Source organism: Camelus bactrianus, chromosome 13 (genome assembly GCF_048773025.1).
Source record: "Camelus bactrianus isolate YW-2024 breed Bactrian camel chromosome 13, ASM4877302v1, whole genome shotgun sequence".
Lineage (NCBI taxonomy): Eukaryota > Metazoa > Chordata > Mammalia > Artiodactyla > Camelidae > Camelus > Camelus bactrianus.
The window spans coordinates 59,849,390-59,873,316 of NC_133551.1; the positions used below are offsets into that span (position 1 = coordinate 59,849,390).

Below are 23,927 nucleotides of genomic sequence, written 5' to 3' on the forward strand. Positions count from 1 at the left end.
AGTTTCTTTTTAACTCAGCGAAAAAATGGACTTTAATATAGGAAATTAGGAGGTAATTACTGCAAAGAAAATCATTCATGATTACCCTGAAGTTCTAATTCCTTAAAAATAATCAATTATTCTCACTTATGTTTTAATATTTTCTCATCACTAGATATTTTCATTCTCACAAAAAATATATGCCCATTTATATGCAACAGAGGAGTGGGGAAGTGGGAGGTACAAACTACTAGGTGTAAGATAGGCTCAAGGATGTAGTGTACAACACAAGGAATACAGCCAATATTTTGTAATAACCATAAATGGAAACTTTAAAAGTTGTATAAAAAAATACATGCCTTCTTTGAATAAATCAAATATAGATGGTATGGCACTGAATTCTATAGAAATATCCTATCATTATGTAATTTTTTTTCACTGACAAGTTTAACATCAGAAAAAATGTACAAAATAGAAATGTAGGTTTCAAAGACATATTACAAGAATAACACTTGTGTGATCATTACGGACATTAAGTAAGATGTTTCCAGACCTCTGAAGCCTCCCTCTCTCCCTCATTAACATACCTCTCCTTCCCCCTCAAAGCAATCCATCACTCTCCTCTTATGCTTATCCTTTCTTTGTGTTTTTATTACAGTTTAATCACATAAACATGCATCTCCAAACATTGTTTTTCTTTATACTTATAGAAATGATACAATATATATTCTTTCCTAACTGACTTCAATTGCTCAGTATTACTTATGAGATTCATATTAAAGCATGTAGGTTTAGTTTGTTTTCATTGCTATATAATATTTCATTCTAATAAATGTATCACAAGTTATTTATATATTTTACTATTGATGGACATTTGGGTTGTTTCCAATTTTGCTCAACTGTTAATAAATATTGCTGCTATTAGCATGTATACACATTTTTGTTGGGTATACATCAAAGACTGTACATAGGTTTACGTTCTCCAGCTTTCATAGACTATGCTGAACTATGTTTCAAGGTGATAATTCCACTTTAATACTTCCACCAACAGTTGTATATGACTTCTGCTTATTTCACACCCTCATCAACTCTTGCCCTTTGTCGTTTGATTAATTTTAGGTTTTCTAGTTTATTTGTAGAGGTATTTTATTTTGGCTTTAACGTGTATACCTTCATTACTAAGAAGCAAAAAAAAAAAACCACCTCTTTGTGTATTGGGCATTTGTATGTACTCTTCAGTGAACTGTTCAATGCTTTTGAAGACTTTCCTATTGCACTGTCTTCTTCTTTTTTTCAATAAAAGCCTTAAAAATATATATTCTAGATACATGAACAGTTTTATTTTTTAAGCCCAACTCCCTCTAAACAATAGCAAGTAATAAAGAAAGAAAATTCAAATACCTAGTGAGAACCAAAGATCAAGTGTACAGAGACAGGCATTAGCTATTTATTTGCGAACTCACCCTGCTCACAGTCTTCCAGCAGAACCCCTCTTTTAACCAGTTCTTCTCTTGGTTTTCGCATAGATATTTTTCGCTCTAAAACTAACAGTAAATTGGAAAACACTCAGAAATGTGGTAGATAAAGGTCAACTTTAAGTATTCTAATTCCTCAGGTTAAAAGCATAAAGTGGTTCAATTTTCTATTCTTAGGAAAGAACACAAAAACTAACTTCAAATTAAAAAAACTTAATTTCTTTCACACCCTGTACTATTAGGAAAATATTATTTTCAAAAGAAACTATCCTTTTATAAGTTTAGCTTTTTCTCTTTTAATTGAAATTTCAATAATAAGGTATTTATAAATGAACTTTTTCTGGGAGGAAGTGGCCAGAGTAGAAAAAAGAAGCATCTTAGATTCACTATTGTTCAGGAGCTCCATTCACCACTCAGTTGATAAACATTAATCCCATCAAAATATAGGATATAAGGCTTAATGAATGATCACTTGGTTTTTTAATTCTAAAAGATTCAATTCCCTCTTCAAATAGGGGGTTATAGAAACTTGGGAAGAGAATGAAAAAATTAGGTACTTCCAAAATGGGGAACTCTTTAACTCAGAACATATATTTAAATTTTAACATCTTACCTTCTGATGTCTCTTTGAATTTATCACTTTTTTTTTTTCGCCATTTCCAGGGCTTGAAGATCTTGCCAAAGCCTGAGAACTTGCTCTTCCTTTTGGTAGGAGGTGTTGTGTCTCCAGCTTCCACACTGTCCATTACCATGCCTGGGTCTGCAACAGGCTGGCCTGCTTCTTCTGTTGCATGGTGAGAGGGAGAGAGGCAAGAGAACAGCTAATTTATTATTTCAGAATAATCTCGAAAATGTCCCTTCCCCTCTCTTCCTGTAGTAGTTGGAAAGGATCAGAGCAATGATAAATAATCATGCAGACAGACTCCTGGACACCACATGGACACCAAACACCAAAATCCATAACAGAAAAACTACTAAGGAGCTGATACCATTTTAGGACAAAAATTCAATGAGATGATTGTAACCAGCTCAAATCTCTTAAAGGTACACACACACACACAATGTGGATGTCTTCCCAGTACGCATGAGATCTTGCCCCAGTGTAGGCTACTTCTGTTGCCATTCTCATTCTCTGGGCATGGGGAAAGGCCTTTCTCAGCTCACATCATTGTCTCTTGTGTCACTGAAGCAGAGAGTTCCACCGCTGGTGAGTGAGTCATTATTCTCTGTTAATCACTGCCCTCTCCCTGCCCTCTTTTTTGAGGATATGACTAGTTCAGGGAGGGGGTAACACTTTAAGTATTAACACCTTACTTGTATATGTTTATCAGATTATTATCTCCCTTTGCAAAAAAGACCCTAGGTAGTTTTGGAGTACTGGAAGGTGCTATGGGTGGGGAGGCAGGGGTATTAGAAAGAGAGTGCTTCAAACAAAGGGACATTTTTTTTTTTTTTGGAGAGATAAGATTTCATTTCATTTACTGCAGTGTTGCTTTAAGGACAATCCTGATTCTAAAGATTTGACAAGAAACATAACTGACATGGTAAATGTGCAGGATCAAAATGAAAGGCTATGAGTCCCTCATGCAGGGTTTAGTTAGTTAGCTTTAGTGGCACGGAAAGGAGCAGCCAAGACTGGGCCAAGAGTAATTTTCTAAAAAAGCAGGAAGGCAACAAAAAAAGCAGGAAAGCAACACAATACAACTTTGCACTCCACCTACTGTCCCAGGGTTCTTTGGAGAAGTCTAGAGGAGAAGAAAAAAAGAGTCATGTGGAATAACAATCCTGGAATTAGCAAGGATCATATCCTGTATAATTGCCTGTAATAAGTGAATATATTTATTGTAAACAATTTCACATTCGAAGCAAATAATGCTTTTGGAGGCTGGGGGGATAAGAGGGCATAATATATGCACTACAAGATTCTTAATTCATTAGACTTTTTTTCATAAGAGAAAATACACAATCAATAGGCATTTTTTTAAAGAAACATTTGCCAAATTCCAACTTTTTTCAGTTGATAGACGTGAGTCTAGGGGAGTCCGCTGATAAAGATCAGGGTTACACAATCGTAATAATCAGAGTGACTGCAGCAATAACTACTGATACATTACTTTGCTGTGTCTAGATGACTTAGACAAAACAGGGTTCTGGTTCCTGAAGTGCAACAGATGACGATGACAGAGAAGAGTGACTCTTTTCTTTACTTGTGGGCATCTTGGGTCTCAGCTACCTTAATTCTTTACATAAAATGCAATAGAATATAACACTGGATCATCTTTTTTAAAGTATAGTTGCTAGAGACATTAGAAGAACTCCTGCAAAACAAGTTCCCCTCCACGGTACCCTGGGATGGACCACCAAGAGTGGCACCAGGGTGAACACACGGTATTGCTTTCAAGAGTAAGTGCTTTCCCTCTTGGGGAGTGATGGAAATGTTATCTGTCTTGTGGTAGTGGTTTCATTGGTGTATACATTTATCAAAATTCATCAAATTGTACATTTGAAATATGTATAGTTTACTGTACAGGAATCATACCCCAATAAAGGTGTTAAAAAAAAGTAAAAAAAAAAAAAAGAGTGCTTTCACTAAGACAGTGTTTTACCAATTATGGAATGTCAATGAGAACTGAAGACATTTCAGAGCATTCATGATATCATAATATTTAACATGTTAATGATAACACTTTCAGAAATGGAACTAAGTAGCATAAGCTATTCATTCTCATACAGTAGCCTTTCTTACAGAGGCAAGGAGGGATTGAAACTTTAAATCTTCTGCTAACCCTCCCATTGAGTGAAACTCAGTTCCAAAAGACACGAAAGGAAAATCTCCTGCTAACCCACCCACTGAGTGAACCTCACTCAGTTCCAAAAGACACATAGGAAAATGCCTGTTTGGTTAAAAGTGATAGGGAAAGGGGGAGGGTAGTAGCTCAGTGGTAGAGTGCCTACTTAGCACGCATGAGGTCCTGGGTTTGATCCCCAGTACCTTTGTTAAAAAAAACAAGTAAGTAAAAGTAAACCCAATTGGCCCCCAACGAAAAAAGAAAAGTAATAGCGAAGATAATATAAAAATAAAACAAACCCCCGAAACCAAACCAAACCAAAAACAAACAAACAAAAAAACCCAAACTAACAATATGAAAGTAAAGGTTCTTAGTGCTATGTGATGCTTTTACAAAGAAAAATAGCCAAATAGCTACAGGAATGTTAGATGATAACATATTCACAGAAAAGTTCCTGTCTATGAGGTCTTTAAATGAAGTATATCCAATCTAGTCTGCTTCCACTCTTTTCTCAGCGATTTAACCACTTTCTAACATAGGACTTGGGACAGCCACATGTAAATCAATGAAGTTAGAATATTCCCTCACACCATACACAAAAATAAACTCAAAATGGCTTAGAGACTTAAACATAAGACAGGACACCATAAATCTAGAAGAGAACATAGGCAACACATTCTCTGACAGAAATTGTAGCAATATTTTCTGAGGTTAGTCTCCCAAGGCAACAGAAATAAGGCAAAAATAAACAAATGGGACCTAATCAAACTATAAGCTTTTTCACAGCAAAGGAAATTATAAACAAAATGAAAAGACAAAGTATGGACTGGGAGAAAATATTTGCAAATGATGCAATTGACAAGGACAATCTCCAGGATATACAAACAGCTCATACAACTCAATAACAAAAAAGCAAATAACCCAATCAAAAATGGGAAGAAAACCTAAATAGACATTTCTCCAAAGAATACATACAGATGGTCAATAGGCATATGAAAAGATGCTCCATATCACTAATTATCAGAGAAATGCAAATCAAAACTACAATGAGATATTACCTCATACTGGTCAGAATGACCATCATTAATAAGTCTACAAACGATAAATGCTGGAGAGGGTGTAGAGAAAAGGGAACCCTCCTGCACTGTTGGTGGGAATGTAATTTGGTGCAGCCACTATGGAAAACAGTATGGAGTTTCCTTAAAAAACTAAAAATAAGAGTTACCAAATGATCCAGCAATCCCACTCCTGGGCATGTATCTGGAGAAAACTCTAACTTGAAAAGATACATGTACCCCAATGTTCAAAGCAGTACTATTTACAATAGCCAAGACATAGAAGCAACCTAAATGTCCATTGACAGATGAATTGATAAAGAAAATGTGGTTTATATACACAATGGAATACTACTCAGCCATAAAAAGAATGAAATAATGCCACTTATGGCAATATGGATGGACCTAGAGAGTATCACACTAAATGAAGTTAAGTCAGAGAAAGACAACTATCATATATACTTATATGTGGAATCTAAAAAAGATGATACAGGGGGAAAGGGTATAGCTCAAGTGGTAGAGCACAAGCTTACACACAAAAGGTCCTGGGTTCAATCCCCAGTACCTCCTCTAAAAATAAATAAGTAAACCTACCTCTCTCCCCACCAATAAAAAAAAATAAATAAATAAAAGAAATTAAAAAAATTAAAATAATAAAAAAAGATGATGCAAATGAACTTATTTATAAAATAGAGACTCACAGAAAACAATTTTATGATTACCAAATGGGAAAGGGGGTGGCGAGGGATAAATTAGAGTCTGGGATTATCAGACACAAACTACTATATACAAAATAAACAACAAGGTCCTGATGTATAGCACAGGAAACTACATTCAATATCCTGTAATAAACTACAATGAAAAAGAATATATGTGTATAACTGAATCTCTATGCTGTACACCAGAAATCAACACATTATAAATCAACTACATTTCAATTAAAAAAAAAGTAAGACTTAATTCATCCCTTTTAGTTCTTCATTATATTGAACAATATATTTCTATGTTCCCTTTCTCTTATACATTCAAAACAACAATATAATATCCTTTCAAATATATTTATGCTTGCTAGCATATAAACTCAAAATAAGTTGTTTATATTAAAAAGTCAGTGTGTGTGCAAAATATCAACAACTTACGATAAAAATGAATGCATCTGCTGTCATACAGGTTGCTAAGAAAAGCCCTCCTCTTTCATTATGTAAAGAAAGTCACTGAATACAAAAAGCAAAGAGTAGTTTTTTTCTTTGATGCTTTATGCAAATGTGCTTAATTTTCATGTTGATAAAACTTTCAGAAGGAAGTATGTCTCCTGCATCATGCAGTGGGGTTCAGCCACACCCAGCCTGATCCCAAATCCATTCATTCATATTCTGATGACAAACAGAACATTATTTCTGCGACTCCCAAATCTGCTGAAATACTTGGAATCAGCCCAGTTGCCTTTTCAAAACATGGAATCTCCAGGAGGTGGGACCAAGAAATCTGTTTACAAAAATTTTCCCAGGCGATTCTTAATGATCAGTCAAGTTTGTTAAATTCAATCCCAGATTATTATCTGGAAATCTTATGCATGTTAAAAGAGACAGAGATAGACATTCTCTGCATGTAACCTAATTCTCTGTTGATGAAAAATAAACCAGGAAATCACAGCAACATTCCAGTGTTTCCTACTCAAGTACTCCTACAGAACTGTAAGGATCTTTTCTGTGTTTCCTAGTCTCAGGTAGAGTTTAAATTAAAAATAAATTAAAATTTACACATATTTCCCCTAGATTTATAAGGTATGTTTCATGTGCACTTGGGAAGAAAGTATTGTGCAGTTAATGAGTGTAGGGTTCTATTATATGCCAATCACGCCAAGTTGGTTAATCGTGTTGTACAAATCATTAAATCCTTTCTGATTTGTTGCAGCTTGTTTTATCAGTTACTGAGAGAGGTATGTTAATATTTCTACCTATGAAAGTGGATTTGTCTCTTTCTCTATTTAGTTCTATTAATTTTTGCTTTATATACTTGGTAGATATGTTACTAGGTACACACAGATTTAGAGTTATATCTTCCTGTTGACTTGACCCTTTCATCACTAGGAAATTCCCTATATTGCTCTAATAAAACTTTTGCCTTATTTTTTTCTCTCTAGTTTTCAATTGTTGTCTTTTGTCAATATTTAGTCAATTTATATTTAATGCTTTTACTGACACAGCTGGGTTTAAAAGTCTACCATTTTCTATTCATTTCTATTTGTTATTCTGTGCATCCCTGACTTATAATTGACGTTAAGTTAGTACTTTTACTACTAAAGGAACAATGCAAGAATCTGACATTTCAACTGTTTACTCTGTGTTACTGTCATATATTACTTCTACATATACATAACTGAACCATAGAAAACATTATTATTGTTGTTTAAACAAACAGTATTCGTTCATACTTTCTGCATGTTTGCTCTTTCAGGTACTCTTCATGTCTTCCTCCAATTCTGTGCTTCCAACTAGGCTACTTTTATTTCATTATTTCTGAATAATATTTTCACTTGGTACAGTAGTTTCAGTTGGGAACTGAGAGGTATTTTTATTTGTTTAATTTCAGCACTTTATAAATGTCATTTTATTGGCTTCCCCCCAACCCATTGGACTGCTTTTCTTTGTATGTTTCATTCTTTGGATGCTTTCTATCAAAATTTATAAAGGTACAAATACTAAAGTTAGGATTCTTATTAAAGCCTCCTTATAAACTAATTCACTATCTACTTATAATTACTTCAAATTTCAACAGGTACTTTATCATTCCTTTGTTCACTTCTCTTAGAAGTCATTGCTTTGTACTTAAATTGGATATAGCAATCAACTTTTATGATTTAGATCATTATTGTACATTATTTTTACATTGGAGTACAGATTTTTCTTTTTTATTCATAAATCATATCCTGTATTTGGAGTCTTTCTTCACTGACTGTTGTGCACCTTACTCTTTAGATCTTCCTTCAAGCTGAGACAGATTCTTTATGTTGTTGATAAGATACGTGGGAGAGGACTCTGAAGTCATACTCTTAGGCATTTCTCATGGAGATTAGTCTGGGAGTGCTCTGGAAACTCAACTTTTAGATATTCAAGAGCAACACCTATAACTGATTAAAATAAAGTGTTGATAAAGTTCTTCCCGTGTGCTCTTTGTTTAGAAAGAAAGAAATTCTGAGTTAAGGCTGTGCTCCCATGGGTGAAAGATTTCAGAAAAAGAAGAAAGAGAAGTAGATTAATCATTCCTAATGAAAAGGGAAAGAGGTAAATCACCTTCTTTTTTCCCCCAAAATCAATTATGTTGACACCAGAGGGAAATCACAAAAACCTGATTCCATCAAATGTCCTATATATGAAGGGTAGGACTGTAGGTAGGACAGGCAGCCAGTGAAGCCTTCCCTACTACATCCAAGAGTATTTATTTTAATTTAATTTATTTTATTTTTATTGAAGCACAGTTGATTTGCAATGTTGTGCTAGTTTCTGGTGTACAGTATAGTGATTCAGTTGTGGATATATATGTACATATATTATTTTTCATTATAGGTTATTACAAAATATTGAATATAGTTCCCTGTGCTATACAGTAGGACTCTGATGTTTATTCTGCTTCTTTCTTTTTTTAAATGGAGATACTGGGATCAAACCAAGTGCCTTGTGCATGCTCAGCATGCATTCTACCAACTGAGCTATACCCCTACTCCTATCTCTTCTGTATAGAATTAATTTGTATCTGCCAATCCCAAACTCCTAATTTACCCCTCACCCCCTCCCCTACCCCATTCCCTTTGGTAACCATAAGTTTTCCATGTCTGAGTCTGTTTCTGTTTTGTAAATAAGTTCATTTGTGTCATTTTTTTTAGACTCCACATATCAGTGATAATGTGTTACTTGTCTTTTTCTATCTGGCTTACTTCACTTAGTATAATTTCTAGGACCATCCAGGTGACTGAAAATGCCATTATTTCATTCTTTTTTTATGGCTGAGTAGTATGCCGTTGTGTGTGTGTGTACCACAGCTTTTTTATCTAGTCATCTGTTGATGGACATTTAGAATGCTTCCATGTCTTCGCTATTATAAATAGTGCTGCTATGAACATTGGGGTGCATGTATCTTTTTTAATTAGAGTCTCCCCCAGATACATGCTCAGGAGTGGGACTGCTGAATCATATGGTAACTTCCAAGAGTATTTTAAATCAAGAAGGGAAGGTAGCAGATTGAAAGCAGACTAATGGTAACATTTTTTGGAAAGAACTACTCAGCAGTCTGCCTAAATCCAACTCTGAAGAATCTATGATACAGGTATTGATCTCCTATAATCAAATTCCACTTGGGCATATATTCTTTTTTTAAAAAAAAAAAATCTAACTAGGCATTATTTATAACTAGAATAGTAGCCAGGGCCATGCACATTTTTTTTTTCAAATTTTAATTCTAACTATGTATAAATTATAAAAGACCATTTTCTCTAATAAAAGCCTAAGTTCTCATTAACATTTACATAAAAATCTAGGATGCTCGGCTTCAGAAGATGGAAGTTGCCCAAAGGTGTTATTTCTGACAGTGTTATTTAGGGTGGTGACAATTGTGAATGTCATTGTATAATGATGGGTATGTAAATAAACTGAAGAATTTATATAAAATATACAATCATTAGAACTTAAGTTCCTAGAGTAACTAGTAATCCTAGATTAAAGAGTATAAACTTAGCCATAAATTATTATGTATCACATTATCTAAAGTGTACAAAAATATGTTAAAAAGGAGAATGGAAGGGACTAAATTAAAATGTAAATGTAATTTGATGGAAGGATTACAGGATATTTGTGCCTCTCTTTTCCAACTTCTTTTATACATATATATAGATATATATTTTACAATGAACGTGTATGGCTTTTATAATTGGAACAAAACCAAGTTTACTATGAAAGTGGGAGCTTTCAAACCATGACAGTTAATAAATTAAGTCCAGTAGATACATAAATACACAAAAGAAAACAATTCTTTTTAAACATTAGGCTCCTATAAAGATGAGTTATTTCCCACATGAAAATCATAGTCTGAAATATTAAGCAAATTAAACCATTAAAGGACATATTTCTTTGGTTTTTGGCAGAGTGACACATGTTAAAGTGAGTAGATTTGGATTACCCAAACAATACTTTCTAGTCCTACAATCTTTTAAGAATACTACCCTTTTTAATGTCATTTGCAGCAACATGGATGGACCCGGAGATCGTCACTCTAAGTGAAGCGGCTGGAAGGATAAAGAAAAATGCCATATGATACTACTTATATGTGGAGTCTTAAACAAAGGACACAGATGAACTACTTATTATTTATATCTTAGATGACTGATTTCCTGAATATGTGTAAGCACTGTCCTTTATGATTGGATTACTGCATTCTGTTGATTTTTATTTTGTGGTAGGCTTTATTCCTTTGATAACTATGTAAATTTAAAAAGCTAAAGCTCTAAACTATTCTTAGAAACAATGAACAGTACATACATGTAAATTTTAAAAATAAATGCATTATATTGTATACATGTATTTACATGCAATATATTGTATATGTGCAGTCAAACTGTAACAATTCTACTTAACAAAACTGAAAAATGAAAAACAAAAACCCACCCTTTTTTTTGCTATGAGTTAGAGACCAAATTTAATGGTAATCTAAATTCACCAGGTGTAAACTTTTTAGCTAGAGTGAAGTGTTTTAAAGTATGCATAAATCTTTGATGGCAGTGGCTGACTAGATCTAAGTGAAGCTACTCATCTCCGTAACATTCTTGGATCCATTAAAATTGGTACACTAGCTCAGGCTTCTTACTATGAATTTTTGTCTGACATGAAGGAAATTCAATTGCATTGCTTAGAAAACTACAATAGAAAGAAAGAAACTGACAGGAGAATAAATTATACAACAAAAAGTATATTCAGGTATCTAGAAATCATCTTTCTTTTTTATTTTTAATGATACAATTACATCTCAAATTTTGTTTCTGTACTCATAAACAAAGGGCTTAGAGAGGTGAGTCTGTTCATAAGCAAATTTGCACACGAACCATTTGTTCTCAACAACTCTGATTTTATTGACCATCTCCCTCCCACTTCTAATTTGACAGAATAAATACAGGCTTGGAGTCATATTTAGATATCTCATTGTTTTTGTTTAAACTATGGAATTTAAAATGTTCTTATGGCCCCCTCTATTTTCCATGAGAGCCAAACAAGGTGGTTCCTCTCATTTCCCTTTGTCCTTCAGAACACAGGGTGTAGAATGCTGGCTATAGTTTTACGATTGTGTGTTCCAAAGAAAACACCTTTTTCTTTGAGTCATGCAGCTGCAGGCCACTAGGAAAGCATGTCACAGAGTTGGAGGTCTTGGTATTTTTTGGAGGGGGTGGAGGTTGGGAGAGGAAGATAACTAACTAAACTATAGTTTGGAGTTCTAGTTTGAGTAGTATCCTGAAACTATGCCCTGGTATTTAAACTACTTAGTCCCTCCTTCAAGTTGTAGCACCTCACATTTCATAGGCTTATTTCTTATATCATGTATTATGCAGAGTTCTAGTAGTTTCTTGCTTCAATATTCAGTTTTTTCCTTGTCAACATTTAATTCAAGTTTTTTACTTCAAGTTCAGTTGCTCCAGATGAATTTCTGGAGTGATTTTTAAATAAATATATAGCATTATTAAAAAATTACTTAGCATTTTACATCTTCAGTTAAAATATTCATTACCTATTCACTGCGGATACATATTATACCTACATTACTTGCTAAAAATAAAGGATAAAGCAAGGTTAAACAGTAAGTCCTAGGTCAAAGATAGTGTTATTGTGTTTATTCTATTTATTTACTTATTTATTTTTTTTTAGGTGGGAGGTAATTAGGTTTATTTATGTGTTTATTTTTAGAGGAGGTACTGGGGAATGAGCCCCGGACCTTGTGCATACTAGGCATGTGCTCTAGCACTTGAGCTATATTCTCCGCACAAGTGTTCATTTTAGAATCTGATTTACAACCAATTCTTAATCATCTACGTTGGAAGCAAAGGTAAGGCACAGACATTTGGAATTGATAGAGAACTTAGTTTTCAAGACAGCCTTCGCTATCCTCTCGCCTTCACTAGGCTTAGTAATAACCAACAAAATTACTGGGACTGTCTTGGTTCTATCCCTATTTCTTATACTTTACTGGGTTTTAAAAAATGTGTAGATTTAAGATGTTTAAAGTTCTTTTATTTTACCCACAAAATTTTTAATAATCAGCTATTTGTCCAAAACTTAATACATAGTTTTGTGCAACAAGACACATACTCCACTATGAAGAGGTATCAATTATCTTTTTTTTTTTTCAGGTTTAAGGTATACAGCATAATGGCTTGACCTAACATATACTGTGACTAGTTACTTCTATAATCTAATGGCTCTGTCTAATTATCCTTTATGCTCATCTAGCTTGAAACAGATCTTGCTTTTACACAAGCATTTTAACAGCATTAGAACTTTGTCAATGGAGAACAGTAATTTACGGTACTTACTCTATTGTATTTATACTCTTTTTTGCCTTCTAAAAGAAGATTATTATTGGATTTAAAGAGCTGTTTTAGAAAACTGCAACAAAGTTACAGAAAGCAAAACCTGCCACTAATGAACAAAGCAAGCTTTGTCCAGAGCAGGCCCAATAACTTTCCTTGGAAATACTGCATAGTTCTGACCTCTGGGAAGTAGAAAGAATTGGGTAAAACACTCAAGAAGATACTCAGGGAAAAGTTCTCTTTCTGTACTTGCAGGTACAGTTAGGTTTGAGATTCTAACTCTGGGAAATAGTTCTCCGATCATGACTGCATCAAGAAGTGATGCTGCTTTACTCTGGCAATTTGGTATGTATATTTTTTTGACAAAAATTCCAAGTTGAGAGAAAGTTTTTATAGTGAGGTGCCAAGAAATATATTCTCTCATGGAAAAAACCCTTAAATTTACCAAAGTTAACTTGCAAGTAGAAAGAAGGAATACATTGTTGTGACAATAGGCTATTCAGAAAACCTACTGAAGCAGAGAGAGGGAATAATAACTTTTGATTGGTATTCTACATTCAATAACAACAGAAAATCCTGTAAAGAGTCCATGACAGATCCCTATACTGTCACTTTCTCCTGATTCCTGGATTACATGAAGAAAGTATGCCTGTTCCTTCTTTCTCGGAAGAAAGTATTTATTTTTAGACCAAAATAGGTTTGAGAAATGTCTCTCATAATTCTGATGACCAAACAATACCAAGAATTTTTCTTCCAAGTCTCATGAAGTAGTTTATTTTTAATTAATCCATATATTATTTATTCCTATGTTAATAGTTATAAAGCTACATTAAATTTTACTCATCCAGCAATTTGCTTACTGATTTCGCCTCCAAATAACAATAAATTTCTAAACCACCTTTCCCATAACTACTCCCATTCTCATGAATGAGAACCCGTAACAACAAATTTCAGAGCAAAATGAATCAAATGGTGTGGAAAAGGAATATAGAAAGTAAGAAATATTACAACATAGTATCTTTTAAAGTAATATATTCTCATACAAAGGAAAAGTTGGGGGGGAGGCTAATTAGTGAGTAGAAGGTATATGTTGGGGCTCAAAAAAAAAAAAAAAAAAAAAAAAAAGCTAGAGTGGGAACAGAAAGGCAGAGAGAAGAAAAGTTCCAGACTAAATGGTTGAGTAGAGCTTATTAAAATTCTTTGGTCTTGTGCCTAATTTAAGGACATGTGCTAATTAGCTATTCATTTTAATATGATAAATAATGAATGATTAAAGTGCATACAGAAACAGCTTTTATGTTGATCAAGAACTACAAAGTATTATTTGAACGTTTCATCTCAGTAAATCTATAGGCTTCTCCTGTGGACACATTTAACTTTAGGATAATTTTTTTATATGAAATGCTGATGATAACTGCTTATCTCCTTGAATGGACACCATAGCATAAATTTCTACTTTGCATTCAAATACTCCATTAGCTCACTTGTTGTTAGAAAGATCCTATGGTAAAAAACAATAGCTGGATACTGACATAACATCTCATAAATCTGCATGAGTCCTCATGTAAAGGTTATTTATTTAAAAGTAGACTCTTCTTGGTTAACAGCTCTACACTTCCATCATAAGCCATGGGAGTCTAATAACCTTAAAAAAAGGAGTATGTCTTATCTTAAATAAATTTTAAGTATTTTGGATTTTTACTTTTAATATTTTAAATTCTTAACTAGAAAGTAAACTTTTTAAGGGCACAGACAGGAATTATACCTATTCAGAGTCTGCCACATTCACAGTGGCTTGAAAATAATAAGAAATCATTTCAATACATTCATTCATTCTTTTATTTTTGTATGACTTGGCTTGCCAAACCCAGTATTTTAAAGTATCAATTTTAAAGCTCAAAACTAACTACTCTATTACAGGCCTAGAACTGTAAGGAAATGATCTAAGTCTTACTTTCTACATTTATCCTTCCAAAAAATCTAGTAAGATATTTCAGACACCTATTCATTGAAATGCTTTTTATTTTTTTATTAGTTGTTTTATTTCATAAACAAGCCTTTTGAATATGTTCAGCCATGAAGTGAAACAGGCTCACTAAAGTCTGAGTCCTGACTGACATCTCTGATGAAAGGCTTTTTAGAGAGTAACCCAGGACACAGCCATATCAGTAAAGTACAACAGTAAAAAAAAGTGCACCCAAGTAACAATTTTAATAAATTATTATACACGTGCATTAATAATTTAACATAAAATATGTAAAACTGATGCTATTCGATATTATGTATTACTCTGGCTTATTTACTTATCTCTGTCATAAATCTAATTTTAAAAAAATGAAACAATAGAAATAGGTGGCAGGGGAAATTAATAGCAATTACTAGTAGGACAATTTAAAAATTATGTGTTAAAAAATAAAAATTTTGTTTAATGCATTTTCACTTTATAACACTTTCAGATCTATAAAAAAAATTTTCATGAATAGTGCAGGATTTCACAAGTAGCCCAGACTCAAAGTTTCTTAGCTTACTGTATCTTCATATCATTAGGGTACAGTGTTACAATTTTATTTTTTAAACATATATATTTTTTCAGATTCTTTTCCATTTGAAATAGTTTTAAAATTTCATTTCATTAAGCAACTGTTGTTTGGTAAAAGACTTTACAGTAATGATATTCATCTTACATATCAACGTTACACCTTCATGAACTGGTCTTGATTTGCTCAAACAGAATACATTCTGAATTATAAATGATAGAGTGGAGTCTGTCCATTAAAATAGCTTATAGTCATCTATGAATTATACAAGGGAATGTGGGCACAGGAAGAGGGGTGGGGAGGGATATATCTGTTTTTAATTTCATCTCTTAAGCTGGGTAGTGGCCCCAGAGGGTCCTTTGTATTCTTCTCGATACCTTTTTCTATTTATAAAATATTTCATTTAGAAAAACAAAAAGTGAGCAACTGAATTGATATGGACTCAGCCCTGGTGATCAGGTAAAGTAAGTCTAGTCCTAACGTCAGTCCTAAAAATCTGTGGCTGAATGACTCACTTTGTGATCCATGTGCCTAGTTTCAGTAAAATATGAAAAATAATACTTTGTAGGAATTTCATCTGACAAGTTCTCAGGGAAAACATACCTTTGAAACTAAATCACATTAAATCACGAGACACATTTGGGGGTGTTACTTGTGTTCCCACACTTTATGCTTTTCTTTAAAATTGCCAACACTTTTCATTTGTGAAAAAAAGGCAGCCTGAGACTGAACATGCTTTATGCTGCTTCATAAATCAAAGAGAAGGTATAAACCTTTTTTTAAAAATATAGTATAATGTCAAGGGATGATTCATAGGCTTTCCCCTACTTTGCTTATATTTAGCAACTTTTTAATGAACACCCACTTAAATCTATCTTTCCTACCTCTCCATCTTCATCCTATAAAAAACCCCAAATGTTGGGAAAATGAATCTTCACTTATATGCTTTGAAGCTCTGGCTACACTTACAATTCTCAGCCTAGTCTCTAGCTATTTCTGAGACAATAACACTTAAAATATAAAGAACTGACTTCAGAAATGTTTATACCAAGTGTTGCTTATGAGAAACGGAAACACCAGCACAATGGAAAAAGCCTTATTTGGAAAATGTATAACTGAGTCTAAAAAATTAAGTCAAATCTTAAAAACAGTCCTATTTATAGAAGTCAACAGTTCCAGTTCTACACCACATATAGAAACCAATTGCTAGAGCCCTGCAAAATAGCAGTAAAACACTACTGATTTCTAAACACAAGTTCCTGTAGCACTTACTTTTTCCAAGGGCAAGATATTAACAGATGGTTTCCTAGCAATATTATCTTTAAAAAGTCTAAAGGGACCAAGTAAAACAAAATGATGAGTGGTAAATTAGTATAACTGAATGAAAAATTAACTTATATTTTTCATTTATTCTTCACAAAATTATCAATGTCCCAAAGTTAAAAGCATCAAAATCATCACATTCAAATCTCTATAAAATCTCTATTCAGCTTCAGCCCTAGATTTGCCTTGCCTCCGTCAAGATTTTGTTTCTTTGACTTCTATTACTCACCAACTCCATCTGGATTTACCGGTCTGGAGATGTCAGCTTGCCCCATGATTATGTTGTCTGATGTGTCTCACAACAAACCGTGCCAGACCAAAGCAAACTCTTCTTAAACAATAAATCCATATAAGGAGGGGACATGTACTCCTCTCTCAATGTCACTGCCAAGCATCGGGAAATGGCACAAGGTCAGTTAATCTGCTGGAGCTTCTGTTTCCCTGTATCCCAGACTAGGCACTCGTGGTTCTTACAAATATGTCTTCACACCGGCTCTCTTCACGCAGGAATGCCTGTCATTCCAGAGTTCGCAGTGAAGAGCTGAAGTGCAGGAAGGGGAGGAGACTGCTGACCACATTCACGCTGCTGGGCGGCACAGCCCTGAAAGTCCACACCTACTTTTCCTGACACTGAGCTTGGTTACAACTCTCCAGACTCACAGCCACAAAGAAAGGGAGGCTGCTCAAGAGTTTAGCAAAGAACTTGTAAATTTAATCACACAGAAAACATTAGGGTTACGCGTAGCAGGCTAATGGGAACAGAAGCCCATTCAAAGATATTTTTTAGACACAGGTTTGCCTCCAAATCCGACTGTTCGGACATTTCACTGCTTGCTCTAAAATTCTATTTCCTACCTATGAGTGGCATACTCAGAGCCAGATGAGATCTATGTACTGGGAATTAACATTAGGAACAAGATCTGGGGATTAAATATACCTTTTCTAAAAATAAAAAGAAATGTTTCTGAAAAGCTTGCTTACTAAAATAGTAAACTTGGAGTGAATATTTGTAAGGTATTATGCAATATTTCTCTTTCTGCTAAAGTTCAGTAATGATCTTGAAGAATACAAAATTAAAAGGAGCAGCCCTACATGCTATATATGATACATGGGAGGTATCAGCTAACCACATGTAGCAATGAAGGGGCCAGCCTGCACACTGATTCTTTTTTTTACTGAGCTATAACTAACTTACATACAGCCAAATACATAAATCTTAAGGATACATCTTGATGAATTAACATCTGAACATAAAGGGGGAATTAACAATTTTGAGCACTATATTAAGGAATTTTACAGTTTATTTCCTTTAATTATCACCACAACTAACTAGGCATTGTGAAGAATATATTATTTGCAACATTATCAGATAAGAAAACTAAGGCTAGTGAGGTTAAATCCTGTGTTTGTCAAAGCCCTAATATTCCTTTAACAAATGACAGCTACCCAAAAAAACTAGGTTTTAGTTTAAATTTTTGTTCTTCAAATTGAGCTTCCAGAAAGATTTCTAGTATTTGGATTTTCCCCTTTCCTTAGGACCTGTTCCTCATTTTCCATTATCTGCTTCTGATTTAAAAAAAACAGCAAAGGTAACAACTAAAAAAAATGACAACACTAAGGCATCAGTAAGAAAAAATAGTGTACACTTGGGCAACATTCAATTGTTAATACTGGCAGTAGTCAAGAAAAAGAAAAACTCACTATGATACTCACCATTAAGATAGGAAAGAGTAAAAGGAAAAATACATTGAAATTTTACATTGAAAGAATGCTCCAATCTAAGAACATCAAATACCTTCTAAGCTGGCCCCTATATTTATTAGCCTAAAAGCAGATCATGTGCAATATAGCCCTTCCACTACTGTAAAACGAGAGGCGAAAGGTGGCAAATGCATTGCTTAGCATCTAGTATGTGCTCAACATATTGCAGTTATCATCATCAAGGAGACAATACAGCAGACTGGTTAAGAAGACGAGCTTTGGAGGCAGACTAACATTTTAATTCTAGATCTATCACTACATGCTAACACTAGGCATGTTACTTCACCTCTCTGAGCTTCAGTGTTCTAATTTATAAAGTGGGCATAATATTACTTATCATTACAGGGCAGTTGTAAGGATTAAATGACACGAGCATAAATAAAGCACTTTGTAATGTACCTGGCACATGAAAAGCTCTCAATAAATGCAAGCAGTACTTATCACAGTTGTCAAGATTAAAAAAAAAAAAAGTCAAAGAAGGAGAGGCCAGATCAGGAGCAGCCAGACAATGGTACATGTCAAAAAAACCCAGTCATTACAAAGAGGTTAGTCAGAAACAGAAGAGAATGACATTCTGTAGCATGAATCCAGAGAGCAAATCAGGAAGAAGCAGGCCAAGGAGGAAGTTTGAACACAATCAGGGTTGGTGTACAGAATCATTAAGCAGGTGGAACAGCCCAGACATGTGCATTATTGTGGATTAGTTCAAATCAGGCACGTTAAACACACACACACACACACACACACACACACACACAGCCCAGAAACAGTACTGCAGAATCTAGGTTATGCTGACAGAACTATGTAAGAGTAGAAGAGATAGATTTAAGGATCCTTGGATGGCTGCTGTTTACCACCTGCCAAATTTAAATGCCCATCTTAACTTGGCTCACTGTTAAACCTAGGGTATTTAAAAGTAGCAATAAACTCAAAGATAAGAAAAAAAAAAAGGATTTGTACTGATCATCTGGCTCAATCTCCCACTCCTTACAGAAGAAGGAAACTGACGATCAAAGAAGTTAAATGCTTTGCTCAGAGACAAAACTAAAACGCAAGTCTCCAGACTCTAACTCTGGGACTCACTTTGGCTCTCATATAAATGGCTAAGGTAATATTTAATTCCTAAAGATACATTCATTTCCCAAGGAAGTCCATACTTTACAACAATGACAAAGCTCTCAGAAATTCTAATTCTGTTGCCTATGTACCAAGCCAATATATGTTCCCTAACCAGCATGTTTCAGTTTCATTCTAATAATATTTACTTTGCGTCAACAAAAGCACACAAACAGACAAGAGGGAAAGATATTGGCCTTTTGATGGTTTTAAAATTTAACAAACACTTGAATTCATTCTAGTTTTCCATGCATTGTATTTTAGAAATGCAAAGGTAACTCTCTAACTTTATAAGTAGACAACCCTCTCTTCTTATCACCTAATTAAGATATTCTCTTTTTAGAGTACTTTTCCTCCACAGTTTACTGTCTCAAGGAATGGAGGAAGTAAGAGATTAAAATTTGAGAATCTTGGGGGAGGGTATAGCTCAGTGGTAGAGTGCGTGGTTAGCATGCATGAGGTCCTGGGTTCGATCCCCAGTAACTCCATTAAAAAAAAAAGCCTCATTACCTTTCCCCACCACCCCCAAAATTTGTGAATCTCTTCCTATCTTATGGAAAGAGCACAAAAGGCCTTATAGAGTTTAACAGGCAAAGGAATCTAAGCTACAGCTTAGATTTAGACAGTAATTGAAGTCCTCTAACCAGAGCCTTTGTTTTTTTTTTTTTTTGGGGAGGGGGATGGATGGATGGATTTATTTATTTATGTATCTATGTATCTATCTATCTATTTATAGAGAAGGTACTGGGGATTGAACCCAGGATCTTGGGCTTTAAGCACATGCTCTACCACTTGAGTTACCCGTCCCCCTCAAAAAAAAACCTGTTTCTTATAAAAACTGCTGAGCATTCAAAACCTTTAGTGACATTTACAATTCCAAAGCTTTTTGTTGGCAAGTGTTCATATCACACACTACCATGAGAACATGCATTGTATTTTCAATAAACAGTTTATAAGATCAATCACAGAAGTATAATGCTTCCATTTAAATACACTTTTTTGCTAAAGTACCAAAATAAATCGGATTACCTAGGAGAGAGTAAGCTCTTAGCTATTTCAATTACATCTCCCTCAGCTTAATTCAGCATATTGCTTTCTTAAATTTGAGATGTCTCAAGAAGGTGAGCTCTAGTAGGAGGCTGGGGAGAAAGTCACTTTCCTCTAAGAAAGGTTGACTAACGGAAATTATTAACAGGTCATATAGATACATATTCAAGTAAAAGACTAACTTTCAACTTCTGGATATATAATTGAGGGAGGGAGCAGCTTTCTATTCTTTACCCCATGATCTAACTCTAATCTAGTCTGGCTGGCTCTGCATAAGAGACAATATCCTACAGTTAATAACTGATGTCTCAAACTCCATGTGGATATGAGAAAGCCTTGCCAGTCATTTGTAAACTCTTCACTGTCTCATCTATTTGTACAAACTGCTCCCTTGGCTTGGAATTTCTCTCCCAGATCCATCTAGGGAACTCCTATCCATCCTTTAAGAATTGGTTCCAGTGTTGCTTCCACTATTATAAGCCTTTCCTCAGTCACTCAAGCAGAATTCAAATAAAGATTTACTGATCATTGATTACATGCCTAGCGATGTGCTGGAACTAAAACCAACAATTTTTGCCCGTAAGGTGCTTACAGTTCAAGTAAATAGCATCTACAATAGAGCATGATGAGTACTTAGGTGCTAAGCAAACTCATACTTGTGGGCATGGGGGTTATCTAGCTCTATCCTGAGAGATCAAAGAAAAGATCTTGAATTAAGTGACATCTAAAATCTGAAAGAGTCAATAGTCATAGAACAGATGACAGAGGTGGGAAAAAGGTACAGGCATCAAGAGATAAGACGGGAGAGGTAAAGAGCTGATTGTGACTGACAGTGCTCTGCATATCGCTCTAAATTGCAATGATCTTCAGACTTCTCTGTTAGACCAGAAACTTTCCATGGGCAGGGATCATGCTGTATTTATACTTAAACCCTCAGTGCTTGGCACAACTTAGTGCACAGTGGACACATAATACATATTTATTAACATTGACTGCAAGGAAAGAAACAGCATTCCTCAACTTTAAGCTCTGCTCACAGAATCTAGTAACAAAGGCAATGAAGGTGAAAAGTGCCACCGATGAAGGCTGGAAGAAACGTGAAGACCACAGACTATTCTAGCATTCCAAACAGTCTTGAGAACTGATGTGAACCTCTAGATTCTGTGGGGAAAAAAATGGCAGGCTCATGATGGTTTTTAAGAATTTATTGCTTTGTAAGTAGTAACAACTTTCAAAGAAGACAAATGTGTCAGGTGAATGTTTACATAAACTCTCATATAGTCACGACTGTTAAGGTGAAGATCCTCAGCAGAATGCATTTATACTCCATGTAAACTACCTGAAAGAACAGCCTGAAAGAGGCTAAAGTTAAGGGAGGGCCACTGGTACCACCAGATATTCATTTCCCTTACCCCAAATAACACTGGTTTCTTTCTGTGGCTGGCTCACTGGATGCAAAAAATGAGCACACCTGTCTCTTATTCTACATCAAAAACTGTAACTCTTATTCCCTGCCTATGCCCACTTCCAGAAGGCAGCATGGAAGAAAGGGGCTTTGGAGTTACATATACATAACAAAGTAAATTTTCAACTTTTCCATTTACTGATGAGGTGAGTGAACAACTTACTTAACTTACGCGAGATGGAGATAGATACCCAGAGTTTTTTGTAAGGATTAAATAAGAGAAATCTCTAAATTACAGTCTGATGACCAAAGGTGCTTAATATATTTGGCTCCTTCTCACCCCACTTAAGATTCTTTATATAAATGATTCCCCTAAATGCTTACCTTTAAACACCACAGTTCCTTAGGAAAAAGAGGGGAGGTTCTGATATACTTTTGTGTCACAGTGCCTGTACGTATGACCAGCATGAAGTAATATATATGCTTATAAACCTACAATACGTTGGACTGTGTTTATGGGAGAAAGAAACTGAAATGATGCCCAGAAGGACTGCTTTCAGATCCATGGAATAAAAGACCTCAGGCTAGGAAATTGGAGCTACAGAGATTCTGTCTTTTTGCTTTCTTTAAAAATTTTTGTTTTAAAGACAGTAAGTTCTTAAGGATGCCCTAATGGTCAAAAATGCTTCTAGAACTGAGGAATTAGTTATACAAAATTAAAGTAAATAGGAACATTTCAGTTAAGAAAGATGAAGAGTTTCTCTAGGTTGGGTTAAGGATTTAGGTAGTTCATCAGAGTACAGTAGAGTCAGTGGGAAAGGTAAGCCTAGATGAAAATGAGAATTAACTGAATGGAGATGTGAGGATGTGGGAAAAAATAATTGAGTATAAAGATTCACAGGTTGTGGGGATGAGGGAAAAAGAAAAGTGAGAAAAGGATACAAATGATACTGATGAAACTTTCACCCACTATGTAACATCAGGCAGTTGAATCACATTATTGCCCAGCTCCCTTCTGGTTCTCAAATTCTATAGCAGAGTCAAATCAACGATTTAACCAATTAAGTGTTCTGTTTCAAATAATGGTTCAAGAAATGTTTTATTATGGGAAAGAGCAGTGGCCATGTGCACTTTATATAGCTAATCTAACTCAATGCTTGCTGTACAATGCAAAATACTCAGCCATAAAAAAGAATGAAATAATACCATTTGCAGCAACATGGATGGACCTAGAGGTTATCATAGTATGTGAACAAAGTCAGAAAAAGACAAATTTCATATGATATCACTCATATGTGAAATCTAAGAAAATGATACAAATGAACTTATTTACGAAACAGAAACAAACTCATGCACATAGAAAACAAACTTATGGTTACCAAAGGGAAAGGGAGGAGAGGGATAAATTAGGAGTTTGATTAGCAGATAAACTACTGTATATAAAATAGATAAATAACAAGGACCTACTATATAGCACAGGGAACTATATTCAGTATCTTGTAATAACCTATAATGAGAAAGAATATGAAAAAGGATATATACGTATGTACAACTGAATCACTTTGCTTATACCTGAAATGCTATAAATTAACTATATTTCAATAAATTAAAAAAAAAGCAAAATAAGTGCTTAACAAATTGGAGTTTTATTGGGAAACCACAATCCTCATTTATTCATTCCACAAACATTCCTGAGCACTTTGAAAATATCAAGTATTGTTCTAGGTGTTGGAAACACAGCAGTGGATACAAAGAGGGGAAAATTCATGCCTTCTTTCTAGTATGTTACATGGTGATAAGTGCTACAGAAAAAAAAATTCAGGAAAAGGAAATAGGATGGTTGAGAGAGAGGGTGCTAAATTATAAACTATGC

At 34.5% G+C, this 23,927-nt stretch overlaps 1 protein-coding gene across 6 annotated transcripts in view; it reads right to left on the bottom strand.

Moving 5' to 3' along the window:
- PHACTR4 (phosphatase and actin regulator 4) overlaps window positions 1-23,927 on the bottom strand; it is a 95,041-nt gene that overhangs the window by 22,030 nt on the left and 49,084 nt on the right. For 2 of the 6 annotated variants that reach the window (XM_074377049.1, XM_010947960.3), the window contains 3 exons: window positions 3,176-3,199; window positions 2,068-2,238; window positions 1,443-1,523 (listed from right to left, as the gene is read on the bottom strand). In XM_074377049.1, coding sequence (XP_074233150.1) covers window positions 1,443-1,523; window positions 2,068-2,238; window positions 3,176-3,199 — 276 coding nt within the window. Of the gene's footprint in view, window positions 1-1,442; window positions 1,524-2,067; window positions 2,239-3,171; window positions 3,200-16,954; window positions 17,255-23,927 lie in introns of those variants that run through there. The other 4 variants (XM_010947958.3, XM_045511377.2, XM_010947961.3 and 1 more) reach the window with 3 other exon arrangements.